The 14153-nt window shown below is 41.3% G+C and overlaps 1 protein-coding gene across 6 annotated transcripts in view; it reads left to right on the top strand.

The window, feature by feature from the left end:
• Positions 1–14153, top strand: part of schip1 (schwannomin interacting protein 1) — a 162559-nt gene that overhangs the window by 139912 nt on the left and 8494 nt on the right. For 5 of the 6 annotated variants that reach the window (XM_038693181.1, XM_038693184.1, XM_038693183.1 and 2 more), the window contains one exon: positions 12700–12818. In XM_038693181.1, coding sequence (XP_038549109.1) covers positions 12700–12818 — 119 coding nt within the window. Of the gene's footprint in view, positions 1–4708; positions 4930–12699; positions 12819–14153 lie in introns of those variants that run through there. The other variant, XM_038693185.1, reaches the window with a different exon arrangement.

Below are 14153 nucleotides of genomic sequence, written 5' to 3'. Positions count from 1 at the left end.
GACACAAGTGTAGTTAGATGTTTCTGTATTAATTGCAATTTTTAAGGCTGTGTGTGTAATGTGATTTTGACTTTGTGTAGAACATGATTTGTGCCCTACATATCACACATTTGTTGTGCAGTAGGTCTGTTTTTCCTTTGAAAACAAGAGTATACTTTGTCTTAATATTACACAATTTGCCAAAACGTCAGCTCCCTCAAACATTGGCCTCTGTGTGAGTTAGCAGACTTCCCGATGGGCCGCCCCACGCTCCTTTCGCAGCCCAATTTGTTTGGAACACAGAGCAACGCCATGGAGAAATTCTCAACACGTTGCTATGGTAGCAGCCCCCGTTTTTTTCCTCCTGCTTTCCAAAGTAAGACCAGATCCTAGTCTGTAGCACTCCTTTCATAGGTGTCAGTAAATGTGATCTGGTGTTATAATATCACACAAGCAAACACAAAAAAACCCATTAAGGAGCAGTGTGCCCACTTTTAGATACAGAAACGTATATGAACAAACATGGAATAAGGCTGAAAAGAGTGAGTGCATAACAAGTATAGGTTCACTCGTATCGGACATATTCGTGCTCACACACACACACACACATTCACACACGCACAGCGCCATTGGCCTTGGATCCCAGGCTTACAGGAGGTGCCAGGAACTCTCTCTCTCACAGTCACCCTCTGTTCACTTGAAACAATAAGCCATTCTGTGTATCTCTCTCTCTCTCTCTCTTGCTCTCTCCCTCTCATTTGCTTGCTCTCTCAGCTGACCCAACAGTCAAGCATCAGAGGAATTAACCTGACCTGAGTATATGTCTCAAATATGCAGCTGACGTCTATGATTAATGCAGTGCTTGTGTACACATGTGTTTGTGGGTGTTTCCCACAATTCCCATTGCCGGCTACCCATTCATAGGTAACGCAGGTAACCCTTCTCTCTCGACCGCCTATCCCATTTGAATCAGCAATGACTTCACCTTCACTATGAAGTCAGCCTCAGTAATGAAGCAGAGAACCAGCGGGGCAGCCCGTGCTCCACCCTTCAGCCCCCCATACAGGCCACTCTCACTCACAACTAACACCAGTTTTATTGGCGTGTGTGTATGTGTGTGTGTGTGTGTGTGTGTACTGTCCCCAGCAGCAGCAGTCCAATGTGGGTGGATTCAGGAGCCAGCCAGACAATTCGCTGTGCTCTACCCATAATCCTTAGGGATCAACACTGAATTAAGCCCACTTCCTATTTTTTCATTTAACCCCTGTGTGTGTTTGTGTGTGTGTGCGTGCGTGCGTGCGTGCGTGCGTGCATGCGTGCGTGCCTGTGTGTGTGTGTGTCTGTGTGCATACGTTCAAATGCTCTTTGATGTTATCATGCAAATGCATTATTCCCCAACCGTCTTCATCTCTAATTCTTTTTTCTCACATTGTTTTCGTCTTCGCGCTCTCTCTCAGCAGAGTAACAGATGAACGTGACTCATGTTCATCAGTATCAGTTGGCGTTCTCTTCCCTCTCGTCTTTCTCCTCTCATCTCTCTTTATCCTTGGCTGACTATTTTATTTCTTATCTGATATCCAGGTCTTCCCATTAGATCTCTGACTGTTTACTGATTTATCCCCTGAATGAGCCTGCAGGTGGATGTTTGATGCTTTAGGGAGGGGTTAAAGTTCCGTGATTTCTCAGAGGCTTATAAAAGTGCTATTGTTTCAGTTTATTGTAGTCTTATTTGTATATATTATATGTTTATATTTTTTCATTTCCTTGACCTATAGCTATATAATACATATAGTACATAGTACTTAGTACACGATTTTACATTCCCTACAGCATGGGTATTCAATTAGAATTCAAAGAGGTCCAGTTAGAGAAAAAGGTCCGGAACATCAAAACGACTAACTTGCCTTATCATTCAGTCCCATAGTATAGTTGTATCAACATATGTTTTTAGTCAACAACTGACTGTCAAATCAAGTCAGTTTTCACATCAAACTGGAGGGATAATAAATAACTACTCTAATAATAAATTCTAAATTTAAGTAAACTAAATTGAAGTGCCTCATTTTTAGAAAAAATGGAATAAAAAGTGTAGCTTGAAGTGATGAAGCATAGTCTTAACCAATTTTATAATAAACTCTCAACACATCATATCAAATGAACAGCTCTTCTCTTTCATTCCCTCTTACAGGGCTACCACTTTCCTACTTTCTCTTGTTCAGTGAGAAACGTGAGCTCTAGTTTGTCCTGCCAGCTAGCATTGAGATCTATGAGATATTCTGGTTTTGAACTGCCCGTGGGAGGAATGTAGGCTACATGTAAAAATCTGTACAGTTTTGATTAAAAGCAAATTTAATAATAATCGGAAACACGGCCAGGTTGTTCACCAGTGAGGAGCGGTGAAACAACAGCACGGCTCTGTCGATAAATAAAAAGTAATAGTTAAGTTGCGTTCTCTGGCGGACCGGATCAGCTGTTAGCTGTAAACACATTACAGGGCTAACGCTAACGTTGCTATGTGGCTGTGTTTTTAATGGTTTAATGAGCCGCTCTGAAGTGGAGCAGACCCAGAACAACTCACATCAGCTGTTGGCTGTAAACACTAGCAGGACTAAAGTTACGGTGCGACTGTGTTAAAACTATAACTTAGCACAACATAACTGTGCTGTAATAACGTTATGCTTTATTAAATGTCACAAAATTATCAAAATAGATATTATTATTATTATTATTATTATTATTATTGTCAATGGGCTCAAAACTCACTTAGAAATGAAGCACACGCCTGTTTTCTTCGTGGCTTGCATCAGGCACTATTCTGCTTTTAATGTAAGGACACTGTGTGCGCTCCTGAGCCTCTCACACTACAGCAACAACACGGCAGCTAACGACACGCAAGAAATGATGAAATGAGCAAATGTAGAGCGATTTGTTTATTATCCTATAGTGATGCAGCCAGGAGCAGCCAGCTAATGCTACATTAGCTCGGACCTGCCGCTGTTTGCTTCGTAACGTTCAATTTAGATTTTATTGCCTTTTACAGATACTCAGGTACACAGATTCTCCACCTCTCAGTTGCTGTAACTAACGTGACCCACATAATATACAACACAGAGGAAGAGCCATCCACTAACACTAGTTACAGTAAAGTTACTTACTGCAGTCTAACTGTTATAAAGTGTGACACAATCTTGTTATAAATGCAGTCACTGTACCATTATCATGTAACGAGCATGGATTAGTTTTACATCAAGCTGATAAAAACATTACTGTAACGTTGCAGTGGGAGTTTACCTGAGTTTCCACCATTTTGTGTGAAGCTGTCTCCCTGTCTCTCTAATGCCGCTCCCACTCTGCCTTTTTTCGGGAGGACTGTGCCAATATGCCGGTGTCTCGCTGCGCTGAATGAAAGGTACGGCGCCGGTGTTGATCTGCCTCTGAGACGGGAATGTTGAAGTAACAGAGCCTGAACATGTCTGTGTGAAAAGCCACAGCCTGCATTGTGTGTTTATGCATTTATTGCAGGATTTCTGTATGAAAGTGGTTGTGTTTCGGATTATGCTCGCTCATGAGTTCAAGCGAGCACGCATATGAGCACACTCTTGGTTGCAATCTTAAAACCGCACCGCTAGTGGCCGCTGGAAACTTCATAATGCCTCTTTAATCATTATACCGTATAAAAGGTGGATGTGATCCCATGTTTTGATGCATATCCCATTTTTCTGTGTAGCCAGTTTGTGAAGTCATGTTCCCCTGCAGTGTTATTCTGCAGCCCTATGTGGACATAATTTTCTGTCTGGGCTGCTATGACAAATATATGAGTCACGGGTCGATAGCGTCTTGCAAAGATGAGATCATTACACACCGTGGAGAGCTCAGATTGAAAATGTAAGTCACTGAGACAAAGCACAAGCAATCTCTGTGTATGTGAGTGAGTGGGTGACTTTGTGCATATATGTGTGTTTGTGTGCTAGAGTAATGGTCCATTGTGCTCTGTCAGGGTTTATTTAGCTGGCCGGGGCTGTGGGGCTGCTGGCTTTGGAGTCCAGACAGGGTACTATTTTTACCTTGGCAGAAAGGGAGCACACTGCCTCCTCTGTTACATAAACACACACACACACTTTCATGTTCATTGTAGAATCAAAAATATGTAGGCTAATCAACATTTTAGGTTAATCTCTTTCACAAACGTTCACATAATTGTAAGCATTTCTAGATTAGAGCGTTAGGAAGCTTAAAAGTAAAAATTCAGAAAGGAGTCCTAGGGTGTAACAGAGGGAGAATAAACATAGGCCGTGCAAGATGGTGTCCAGGAGAGGCTCCAGACACACCAGGAGTCATATAAACAAACACACACACACACACTTTGTGGCAATCCCATGGCTGAGGTGTGTCTTTCCAAATTGGTTGTGAGCAGCTGCTGTCCTCACGTCAGGGCGTGAAAATGAAAAAAAAAAAAAACAGTGTGAGTTTCTCCCTCTCCCACTTTTTTGCTCTCTCTGGCTGTGAGAGGCCACCCTGACCAGAGGGTGGAAGGTAGGGAGGGTCTAAAGGGCCCTTACCTCTGACCATTGTGCTTTCACAGTCCTGTGGGAGAGGCGGAACGACAGAGGAGAGAGGAGTAGTCAGAAAGTGCAGGGAAGTGAAAGAGAAATAGTGTCACAACATGTAAGAGAAAGACAAGGAGAAGCCACCTGTAGAGGAGTAGATTTTTTTTTTATGTCAGACCATGGCAGGGGTGAGTTGGCTGGAAATATGATGTGTACTGACTGGAATCAACCTCAGGAGTCGGTCTGGACTAACCTACTGACTGAGGAGTAGAGAGGAAAAGGCAGAAAGACAAGAAAGGAGGGAAGGATGAGGGAGGCACTGGATAATATGGACGGATGTGGTGGAGTGGATGATGTCAGCAGGCATACATCTAGCCTCTACCTCAGTGATGACTACAAAGAGGTAAAGGACCATATCATGTTTGCATGTCTCTTATTCCATGTTTATATGTTATAAGTTGAATCATTAATAATTTAAACTAACACCAGCTGAGGACTACTGGAAAAACATCCGTGGTCAATAGAGGTGGAATATTTTGGGTGATACATGTGGCTATGTTTACTTTGAAGGTTTGCTCTTCTCGATGTCTGCCAAGTACACTCACTCATACAGACAGCTACTTTTGCTATGTTTTGTTAAAGTTCAACATTTTAGTGAATACACTCTCTCTTTCTTGTCAAGAGATAGATGAGAAAATCAGTGCCACTGTCAAATCTGTCCCTTAAATATGAACCCACAGCCACCAGCCGGTTACCGTAGCTTAGCTCAAAGCAAGGGGAAACAGCTAATTTGGCTCTGTATAGTGATAAAAAAAATTGTCTACTGGCACCTCTAAGGCTCATCGATTATTATGCCGTATCACGTTTGTCCAATCCACACCAAAGTGTGAAAATAACAAGTTGTGGTGGGTTATGTGCTGGACAAATTCTTGGCCTGAAGCATTGACTAGCAACCTCACGGGGATGACAGTGCTTCAGGAAATGACTGCTCCCAGTCAAGAAATAGTTAAGCACATTACCCACCTTAACACTGAACACCAAATTGTAATTTTTACTGTTTGGTATTTGAAAAGAAACAAAACATATCTTCTTCAATTTTGTTCCGATTGGGCAGAGTCAGGGTAGCTGTTCCACCGGTTCCCAATATTTATGCTAAGCTAAGCTAACCAGCCGCTGGCTCCAGCTACATACTGAACAGACAGATATGAGAGTGGCATTGATCTTCTCATCTAACACCCAGCAAGAAGGCAAATGAGCGTATTTTAAAATTTTCCTTAAACAGGGTTTCATGTGCTGTCTGCAGCTGAGTGATACAGCCCAAAGACTGAGGCTGATGTAATGCTGAAGTTTGGGTATTAAAGTGCTTAGATATTTGGGTCAAGGCTATGACATAATGGTGTGAGTAACCAGGATTTTATCCTCAAATCTGCTTCAGTCTTAGGTAAAAAAACAGATTCCTCCATTAAATCTTTTCCCACAAATCCATAGTGTGGCCTTCTCGCAGAGAAAGCTCAAATGTCACTTGGAGACCTATTGTCCTGTCTAAACCATCTTCATGCTCCCCATCTCTCCTCCCTCCCTTTGTCATTCTCCCCCTTTATCTTTTTTGCCCTTTATCCCACCATAACGCTTCCCTACTTCTTTTACCACCACATACACTCATGTGTAGCCCTCTACCACTTGCTGAGTTGTTCTATTCCAATGTGAGTGACAGGAGCAGCCTTGTCCTGACCTGAGTCTGAACTGTATGAGGGGCCAGAGGTCAGGTCCATTATCTGGGATGGAATGCTGCTCTGCCTTGACAGACTGGTCTCAGATAGCACAAAAAGAGAAGATGTTTCCCAGAGTTTCCAGGGTTTAGCCAAACTCACCTACTGTTGGCTATAGCTACATATTTAGCATACAAACATGAGAGTGGAATTAATGTTCTTGTCTTACTCTCGGCAAGAAAGAGAATATGTGTATTTCCCCCAAATATCAAGCTATTCCTTTAAATGGAATATACATTATCTGATGTACAAGTAGATACAGCTGTAGTCAAATCTAAGTCTGCAAGAACATCTGTGTGAACTGTGAAGCTATGCAGCGCAGTCAAAACACACTAACACACACACCGTGAAGACACAGTGACCTTGTATCTGTTTGTAGAGCTGTGAGCTCAGCAGCAGCTCACTGTCGGGCCTGGAATACATATCGTGCTGAAGCTGTCCCAAATCTACCACACACACGTCAACACTGTAGCTTCACTTAAATAGACACACAGACTGTACTCACAAGACCTGCTATTTGTGTGAACAGTGGGTTCTTGTCTCCAACCAGGGAGTGAGGTATCGGCCGGTGAAAAGCCACCATTGTGCAAAAAAAACGAAGAGCACTTAGGAATGGGGGGAAAGAGAAGAAAGGAGAAAGAGCTATTAATAAATGACGAGGTGACACAATTTAAAGGTCCTTTTAGCATTTGTTTTTTCAAATGTAGAAGCTAAATGGGAGACTGGAATCAGAGTAAAGAAAAGCATGCCTACATAACTCTGTAGGCATGCAGCGATAAACACACACACACACACATCCACATTTATACACATCTCAGATCTTAACCACTAAACAATTTCTGGCCACAAGAGCCAGCAATTTGGGGTAGGAAGAGGTAGGATGCTCTTTGTTAGCACAGATAATTAAATTCATCTCCTTCCTCTAATATAGATTTTCAGGGAAGATTTGAGGGCTCAAAACAAGTACCCTGTCGCCCACAGCCAACGCTAAATCACCCTCAAGGTCTGCGGTTAAATGGTTGTAGTGCAGAGTAGAGGAGAAAATGTCTTTGTCAATGAGGTTTTTCAGTAGAGGAAATTGCTTGGTGAATTTGAGGAAAAACCCAAATTAGCCCAATTGTGTTCCTCCAAATCTAATTTGGACAGTGACTACTCTGCTCAAGGCCAGGAAATGAGGGAGGACTGTCACTCTCTCCCTCTCTCTCTCTCTCTCTCTCTCTCTCGCTCTCTCTCTCTCTCTCTCTCTCTCTGTCTCTCTCTCTCTCTCTCTCTACTTCCTTTAACACATGCATCTTAAAATGTTAATGTAATGTATCAGACAATTTTCCATGTCATCATCATAGGGAAACAGGCATTCAGATTATTTGCCAATTAACAAGGTTTTATAAGAAGCTCTAGCTGGAAAATTAAAGCACACAAAAAGGATCAACCTCGTATCCGAAAAACAGACTGGGAGTCATTGCAAAGTAAATACGGCAACATACACAGTACAAGTGTAGGCTATAAGTGTTATTTACACAGTAAAAAATATTTTAATAAAAATACTCTGTCAAAAACTCTGTCAGCAGCATCGTGTTTCTACTTTGCATGACTTTGCATTACATGACCCAATCAGAGAGCCAAACAAGAGTGTCTGCGTCTTCGTTTCTGAAGTCCTCCATTTTTACCCGTGTTCACTAAAACGCTCTTCAAGTTTCAAAACGAAAAACGGGGGCCGGCAGCGCTTTCAAACTTCTCCGTTTTAGGTCTTTGTTTTAGTCTGGTCGGGAGGTGCTAACGTAGCAAAAGGTCTCTGTTTCAAAACGAAAGCACAGTAGTGTGGTTGGGGCCTCAGTGGCATATTCCACACCTTTGTAAATGGTTTATGGGGCTTCCATGATGACTGTATTACCACACACAAACAATCACACAAGCACACAATACAACAGATGATGTTAAATTGTGTTGTCAAGCAAGTGTGGTGTGCAGAGCTGAAGTCCCGCATGCTAATCCAGCTGCTGACCAGTGATAACTTTTGACTAGTGGTGCTTTTTCCCCCAGTTGATTTCACCTGTGCATCCTGACTATGCCGGCAGTCTATTCCACTTGCTAAGTTTGTACGGATGTTTGTAAGATTTAGATAATTTTTCAGTCAATCAACACAAAATTATTTGGCAACTATTTTGATAATAGTTTCAGTCATTTTAAGACAAACACCAAACATTTGCTGGTTCCAGCTTCTTCTGTGTGAATATCTGCTGCTTTTCTCAGTTTCTTATAATTGTAAACTGAATATCTTTGTGTTTTGGATGTTGGTCAACACAAAACAAATGGGAGATAAACTGGTTTCCAGCATTTTAGAGACTAAATGATTAGTCAAGAAAATAATCAGCAGATTATATAATAATAATAATGAAAATAATTGTTACTTAAAGCCCTAATGTGATTGACCACTTACTGATACAAAGCAATACATTTCACCCTGACTATCATTTTATGTAAGGTAGTATAAATAGAGCTCAAAAGGAATTTAACTATGTTAAAACACTGCCCTTATGTTTGGGTGTCATCAGTAGCCTTGTGCAAAAGTGTGTCTTTGTGTGCCCATGTTTATATAAATCACAAATATTATCCAGAAAGTTACACATTTGACCTTGAGGGCTGATGATCCTGCCAATGGTAGTGTATGAAATGTTTTTTCGTTTTACATCATTGCAACAGCATATGCTCTGCCTCATATATTTAAACAACTTTCAATTCTGATCACTGAATGTAAAATGCAAAATGCATGAAAATACTGCCTCATACGGTTTATGGCCTAATTTAAACTGATTTTATGATGGTCTGAAAAAACAAGTTATTATCACTGGTAAAGAGGGGCCTGTACTACAAAGCAGGATTTGAGGTTATCAAGTTAATTTCAGGATTAACCCTGGATTTTCCAGGGTTGTAAATAAATTAATCAGCCTCATGTGACTGCTTAGCCTGATCTCGATTGGTTAGTGAAACCAGATAACGAAAAGATGTTGTTGTAGATGTATGTTGAACATGCTTTATAGTATAGGGGCCCCCGGACCCCAGCACAACCCCCCATATTTGTTTTTCTCAGCCCTCACCTCATGAGGGGAGCAAACACTTAACAATGCTCAGTGAACCTGCTGCTTCTGGTTTTCAGTTTTGCTCGAAACAACTTCACTGACAGCTATGTTCTAGTCCAGCTTGTATGAGTGATGCGTGTGTACATGCATGTGTGCCTGCACCGTACCGCGGAGACTGCCGTTGCGCCTTTGAAACACTGAAATGAAACTCTCCAGTGTGTTCATCTTGACTCCCCAGGCTATCTTTCAAACATACACACACAACGGAGCAGTGCCAGGTCCAGTTCTCTTCATACCAGTTTGTGTGCTGGCAGCGCCAAGTGCGTCTTGCAGGCTCTTGTGTGGAGTAGGATTATGTTAATTTGTCCTTGGTGGAAGCACTCTTCACCAACGCCTGCACACAATTGTCAAAAGAGACAGACAGAGAGAGAGGAAAGGAGGCAGCGAAGGAGTTGAGAAAACGAGTGGGAGAGAGGGGAAGCTGTGATTAGCAATTTGGAGAGAGAAGAGCTGAATGGACAGCAGAGAGATATAGCTTGGTGGAAGAATAGGAGAGACCTTAGGCTGATGGAGAGAGATGAGTGGAATTGGGGATAATGAGGAAGATAAAGCAAGACAAAACACTGGTGAGGCTGAATCAGGTGGGATTGTGAGGAACAGAGATAGATGAGAAAGGTGGAAGATGAGTAGAGGAGTAAGTGGAAAGGGACAATAATGGGGAAGAGACAGATCTAAGGAGGAAAGGATAGATCTTATACTCCAGGCATACATACAACTGGCAACTCTCCATCTCACCTTGATTCTCATAATCTCTTTTTCCCTTTGTTAGTCATTTTGCCTTTTAGTGAAATATATGGTGGAAGGGAGAGGGTCTCTAGCCAGATTCAAACCAAGGATGTTGCGTGGTATACGTCTTAACTATTAGGCCTCAGACATCCCTTACAAGCTTTTTAAACCTTGAAATCTAGAATATTTAAACCAGTAGTTCCCGACTTTGGGATCAAGGCCCTCCAAGGTGTCAAGATAACATTAGACATTGCAAGATGGTTAACAAGTTAAGAAAAAAGTAGAAAAAACATTTTGATAGATAGAATTATATTTCTTTTTCTGGCTTGGCTGTTAATAATACAGAAGTGCCCAATAACCAAAAATACATGGTCACCCAAAGTTCACTGTCCATGGTAATAAAACTCAAATGTAATAGATATAGTTTTATGTTGTCAATGCACAGTATTGTTAACCTCCACACGACCAACTCTGCAATACAATTGTTGTCCAATGACCAGTGCAAGCTGGTGGGAGTCTCTCTTATTTTATTGCTTATGTGATTATTTAAAGTGCTATGTGATAGAGTGCTTTAGAGATTGGTGTCTAGTACGTGCCAGGGGAGACTCTAAAGTTCTCCACCGGAGGAGGTCAGGCAGTATGTATTTTAACTACCATCGCTGTCTATCACAGTCTGATTCATTGTCATGGAACATCAAAATTTCCATATTTTTGTGCAAACTATGCTGATTAGTAGTTCATTTTAAGTCCATGCATGACCAAGTTATAATTCAGGTGGAACTTGTGTATCTCCTCATCACAGAAAATCATTTTTTTGTTGTTTCACAACAGCTCCAAGATTCTACAGCTCTTACAGGAAGTCTGCCAAAAGAAATTAGCCACCTGCAATCTCAAGATACATTTTTTTACAAAAGCCGTTTTAATTGAATATCCAGCTCTACAGGACCCAACCCCCTATTCTTTGCTTTTATACATTAATGCTCTTTTAGTTACTTTCCTGATTGTTCCCCAAATGAAGTTAAACCATGGTATGTTTAGTTTGATTATCATTTTGTTGGGTGGAAAAAAATGTTTATAGAAAAAAAAAGAGTTTGGATAAGATAAAGGTTTTAACAATGTCTTGTTAATTATTTGTATTTTTTCCCTGTTTCTACAGTTCTTTTTTTATTTCACAATCTCTCCCAGTTTCTTTCATGGCATTCTCTGTTACAGATGTCCAAACTAATTATTTTAATTTCTTGTTTAACTTGAATATTAATATTCTACCTGTCACTCTCCACCCCCATCCAAATGTTTAATCATGATATAGTTTTGCTCCAGATGCTGGTTCATACAGGTTTCAATGAGAAGCTAAAACATCCATCTCCAGCTGATTTTTTGTAACAACGGCAACCTCAACCATCCATCCCATATGTTGTGGACGTGGCATCATTATGCATTGCTTTTCTGTAAAGATTCACAAGCCAAAAAGGTTGAGAACCAGTGATTTGAACCTCCAAACTTTCCTATAGCTCACATCTTGTGAAACTTTATTTCCATTCTTCGTGTCCTTCAGGCCTAGTGATTTCTGTTTGAGAAGAAGGGCAGGAGCACTGCAGTGTTTAGGCTAGCAGGCTGAAAACTTAAAGACCACGGAAAGGCCTTCCTAAGTCGTTTTGCCATGACAAAAATCTGGGCTCTACTCAAAAAGTACTACAGAGAATTCAACTCTTCCCGTTTGATCAGAAACACTCTGAGCCACTCATAAGTCGTATGCACCTCAGTTGGATGTGTTTACCTGTTATCGGCACAGACAAGACATCATATGAGGACCGGTGTGTGTGAGCGTGTGTGAAGTGCTGCCAAACCTTAAGCTGCTCTGAGTTAGGAATTCAGGATTGGGAAGAGGCCAAGTGAGATCAACTCTGGAATTATGTAATTCAGGGATACTTACAGATTTAAGCATGTATAAAATGGCTAATACTGTTCTTCATCTGGAGTTTACTATACATAAACTTAATCCGGTGTAAGTCCTGTGTTAGAAGATCTACATTGTGTGTGCAGTACTGTAGCGCTCCCTGGTTGTTCTCTGAGACAACAGCACCACCTGCTTGTGAATACTGGTGATGTCAACTTGTAATGATTCCTAGATATTTTTTATACATTAATTTAGTACTTCAGCTGACTCCACACTTTGTATCAGAGCTTCTTAGGATGACACTGAACCTCTTACTGCAAATAGAGAGGAAGCTGCTGCTACTAATATACTTGTACCAATGATTTGGACTGTCAGTGCTCGGGGTAACTTCTATTCGTGCATGCAACTAGCCACGTGGGGGAGAAGGGTGTGAGGGTAATGTAGCATGCCAGAAAGCTATATATAAGTACATGGGTTGCAGGTGCCATGACAACAAGCATCCACCCTGTTGAAGAGTCATTGACAAAGACACTTAATCCCTACCAGCCCATCCCTGACCTCTGACCACATATGTGAAACTACAAAATAACTTATCAAAAACATCACAGAAAACGTAACCTCATCTTGCTCATCTCCTGTTGCAGGCCCAAAAGAATGAGAGGGAGTCTATCAGGCAGAAGTTGGCTCTGGGCAGTTTCTTTGACGATGGGCCAGGCATCTACACCAGCTGCAGCAAGAGCGGCAAACCCAGCCTATCCTCACGGTAAGACCTCTAAGCTCTGTCACATTTATTCATTCTTAACCAATAAACATGTGACTGGTACTTTTTTGGAGTCTCATAATTCTCTGAAGAAGGGTATACTGAAAGGAGATGGCAGCAGATGTTGTTATGTTAAAATCAGCTGTATACAAATATTTTTTTTAAAATGACTCATGTCACAGGCACCAATAAAGAAAAGACAAACAGGGAGAAAGAGAATGACAGGAAGCAGAGAGGATTTGCGTAGCGTGAGTTAGCCACGCACAGTCAGTCTAGCTCTCACTTCTCAAAAGCCACCTACATGTGCACGCACACACATACATAGATCCACTACTACCACCTCCTACACTATACTTTACTGGAACTCTGCAGATATTCTGTAAACACTCCAGTGCTCTTTCTCAATATTGCTGCGACAGATCAATGACTGGTTGTGATGCTTAATACCTTATTGATGATTACGGGGAAACAGTTTAATGACAGTACTGTGTGAAAATATGATGAGCGTGTATTATTACACCTCTTCAGTTGTAAAGAATTGTGACCAAGATATGTGTGACATTTCATATTTAAAATATAAATCCACTCATAACACTCATTACAAATGATGTAATGGTGATACTCAAACATATCTTTGGGATTTCTCAACTGTTTCTTGTTACTTATCAGCTGACATTTTCCTTGGTAATAATGCTATGCAATAAGCTCATATTGGCAGATATATCAGTGAGCCTCTAAACTGTAGAGGCATCACACTATATCAGCTGCTAGTCATCTGAAAAGTTAGTAAACACTCCCACAATCTATTAAATTCAAGTTATAGGGAGATTTTGATGCTGCTTTTCATGGGGGAAAATACAATCCACCATTCAGGTCCTGTTTTAATCTGGACTGATTGGATCTATGCTATGTAACCAGTCTGCTCTGTTTGTAATTACCGCATTGAATAAGAAGATTATTGATCCACAGTGGGCTGGATCTACACCTAGTGATATTCTGCTCCTCCGTGGCACAAAAACACCCCCACCAGTCCAATGTATATTGGATCAGACCTACCGGAGGCATCCTGGATCGATCCATATTGAAGACAAGAGAGGAGATGATTAAAAACACAAGCCCTCCTTAATTCTGTTCTCAGCCGGCACCTTGCTCTGGTGATGAAGGCAGCTAGCGTCGCTTAGGATTTTCTTTGCATTTGTCTTAATTGTTTTACACTTTTTCTCTCTTTAACACATGGCGTAGTGCACACAGTACAGTGTGCATAGTCAGAGCACTCTAAATCCTTTATTGAGGCAAAGCACTTTGTTGAACTCATCACAGGTCATTTGTATAAGCAGC

This window comes from Micropterus salmoides, unplaced genomic scaffold (genome assembly GCF_014851395.1).
Source record: "Micropterus salmoides isolate LMB-PRFRI ecotype aquatic unplaced genomic scaffold, ASM1485139v1 Ms_hic_scaffold_3, whole genome shotgun sequence".
NCBI classification, from domain to species: domain Eukaryota; kingdom Metazoa; phylum Chordata; class Actinopteri; order Centrarchiformes; family Centrarchidae; genus Micropterus; species Micropterus salmoides.
Note: the sequence above shows the minus strand (reverse complement) of the source record. Positions and strands in the feature narration are given on the sequence as shown.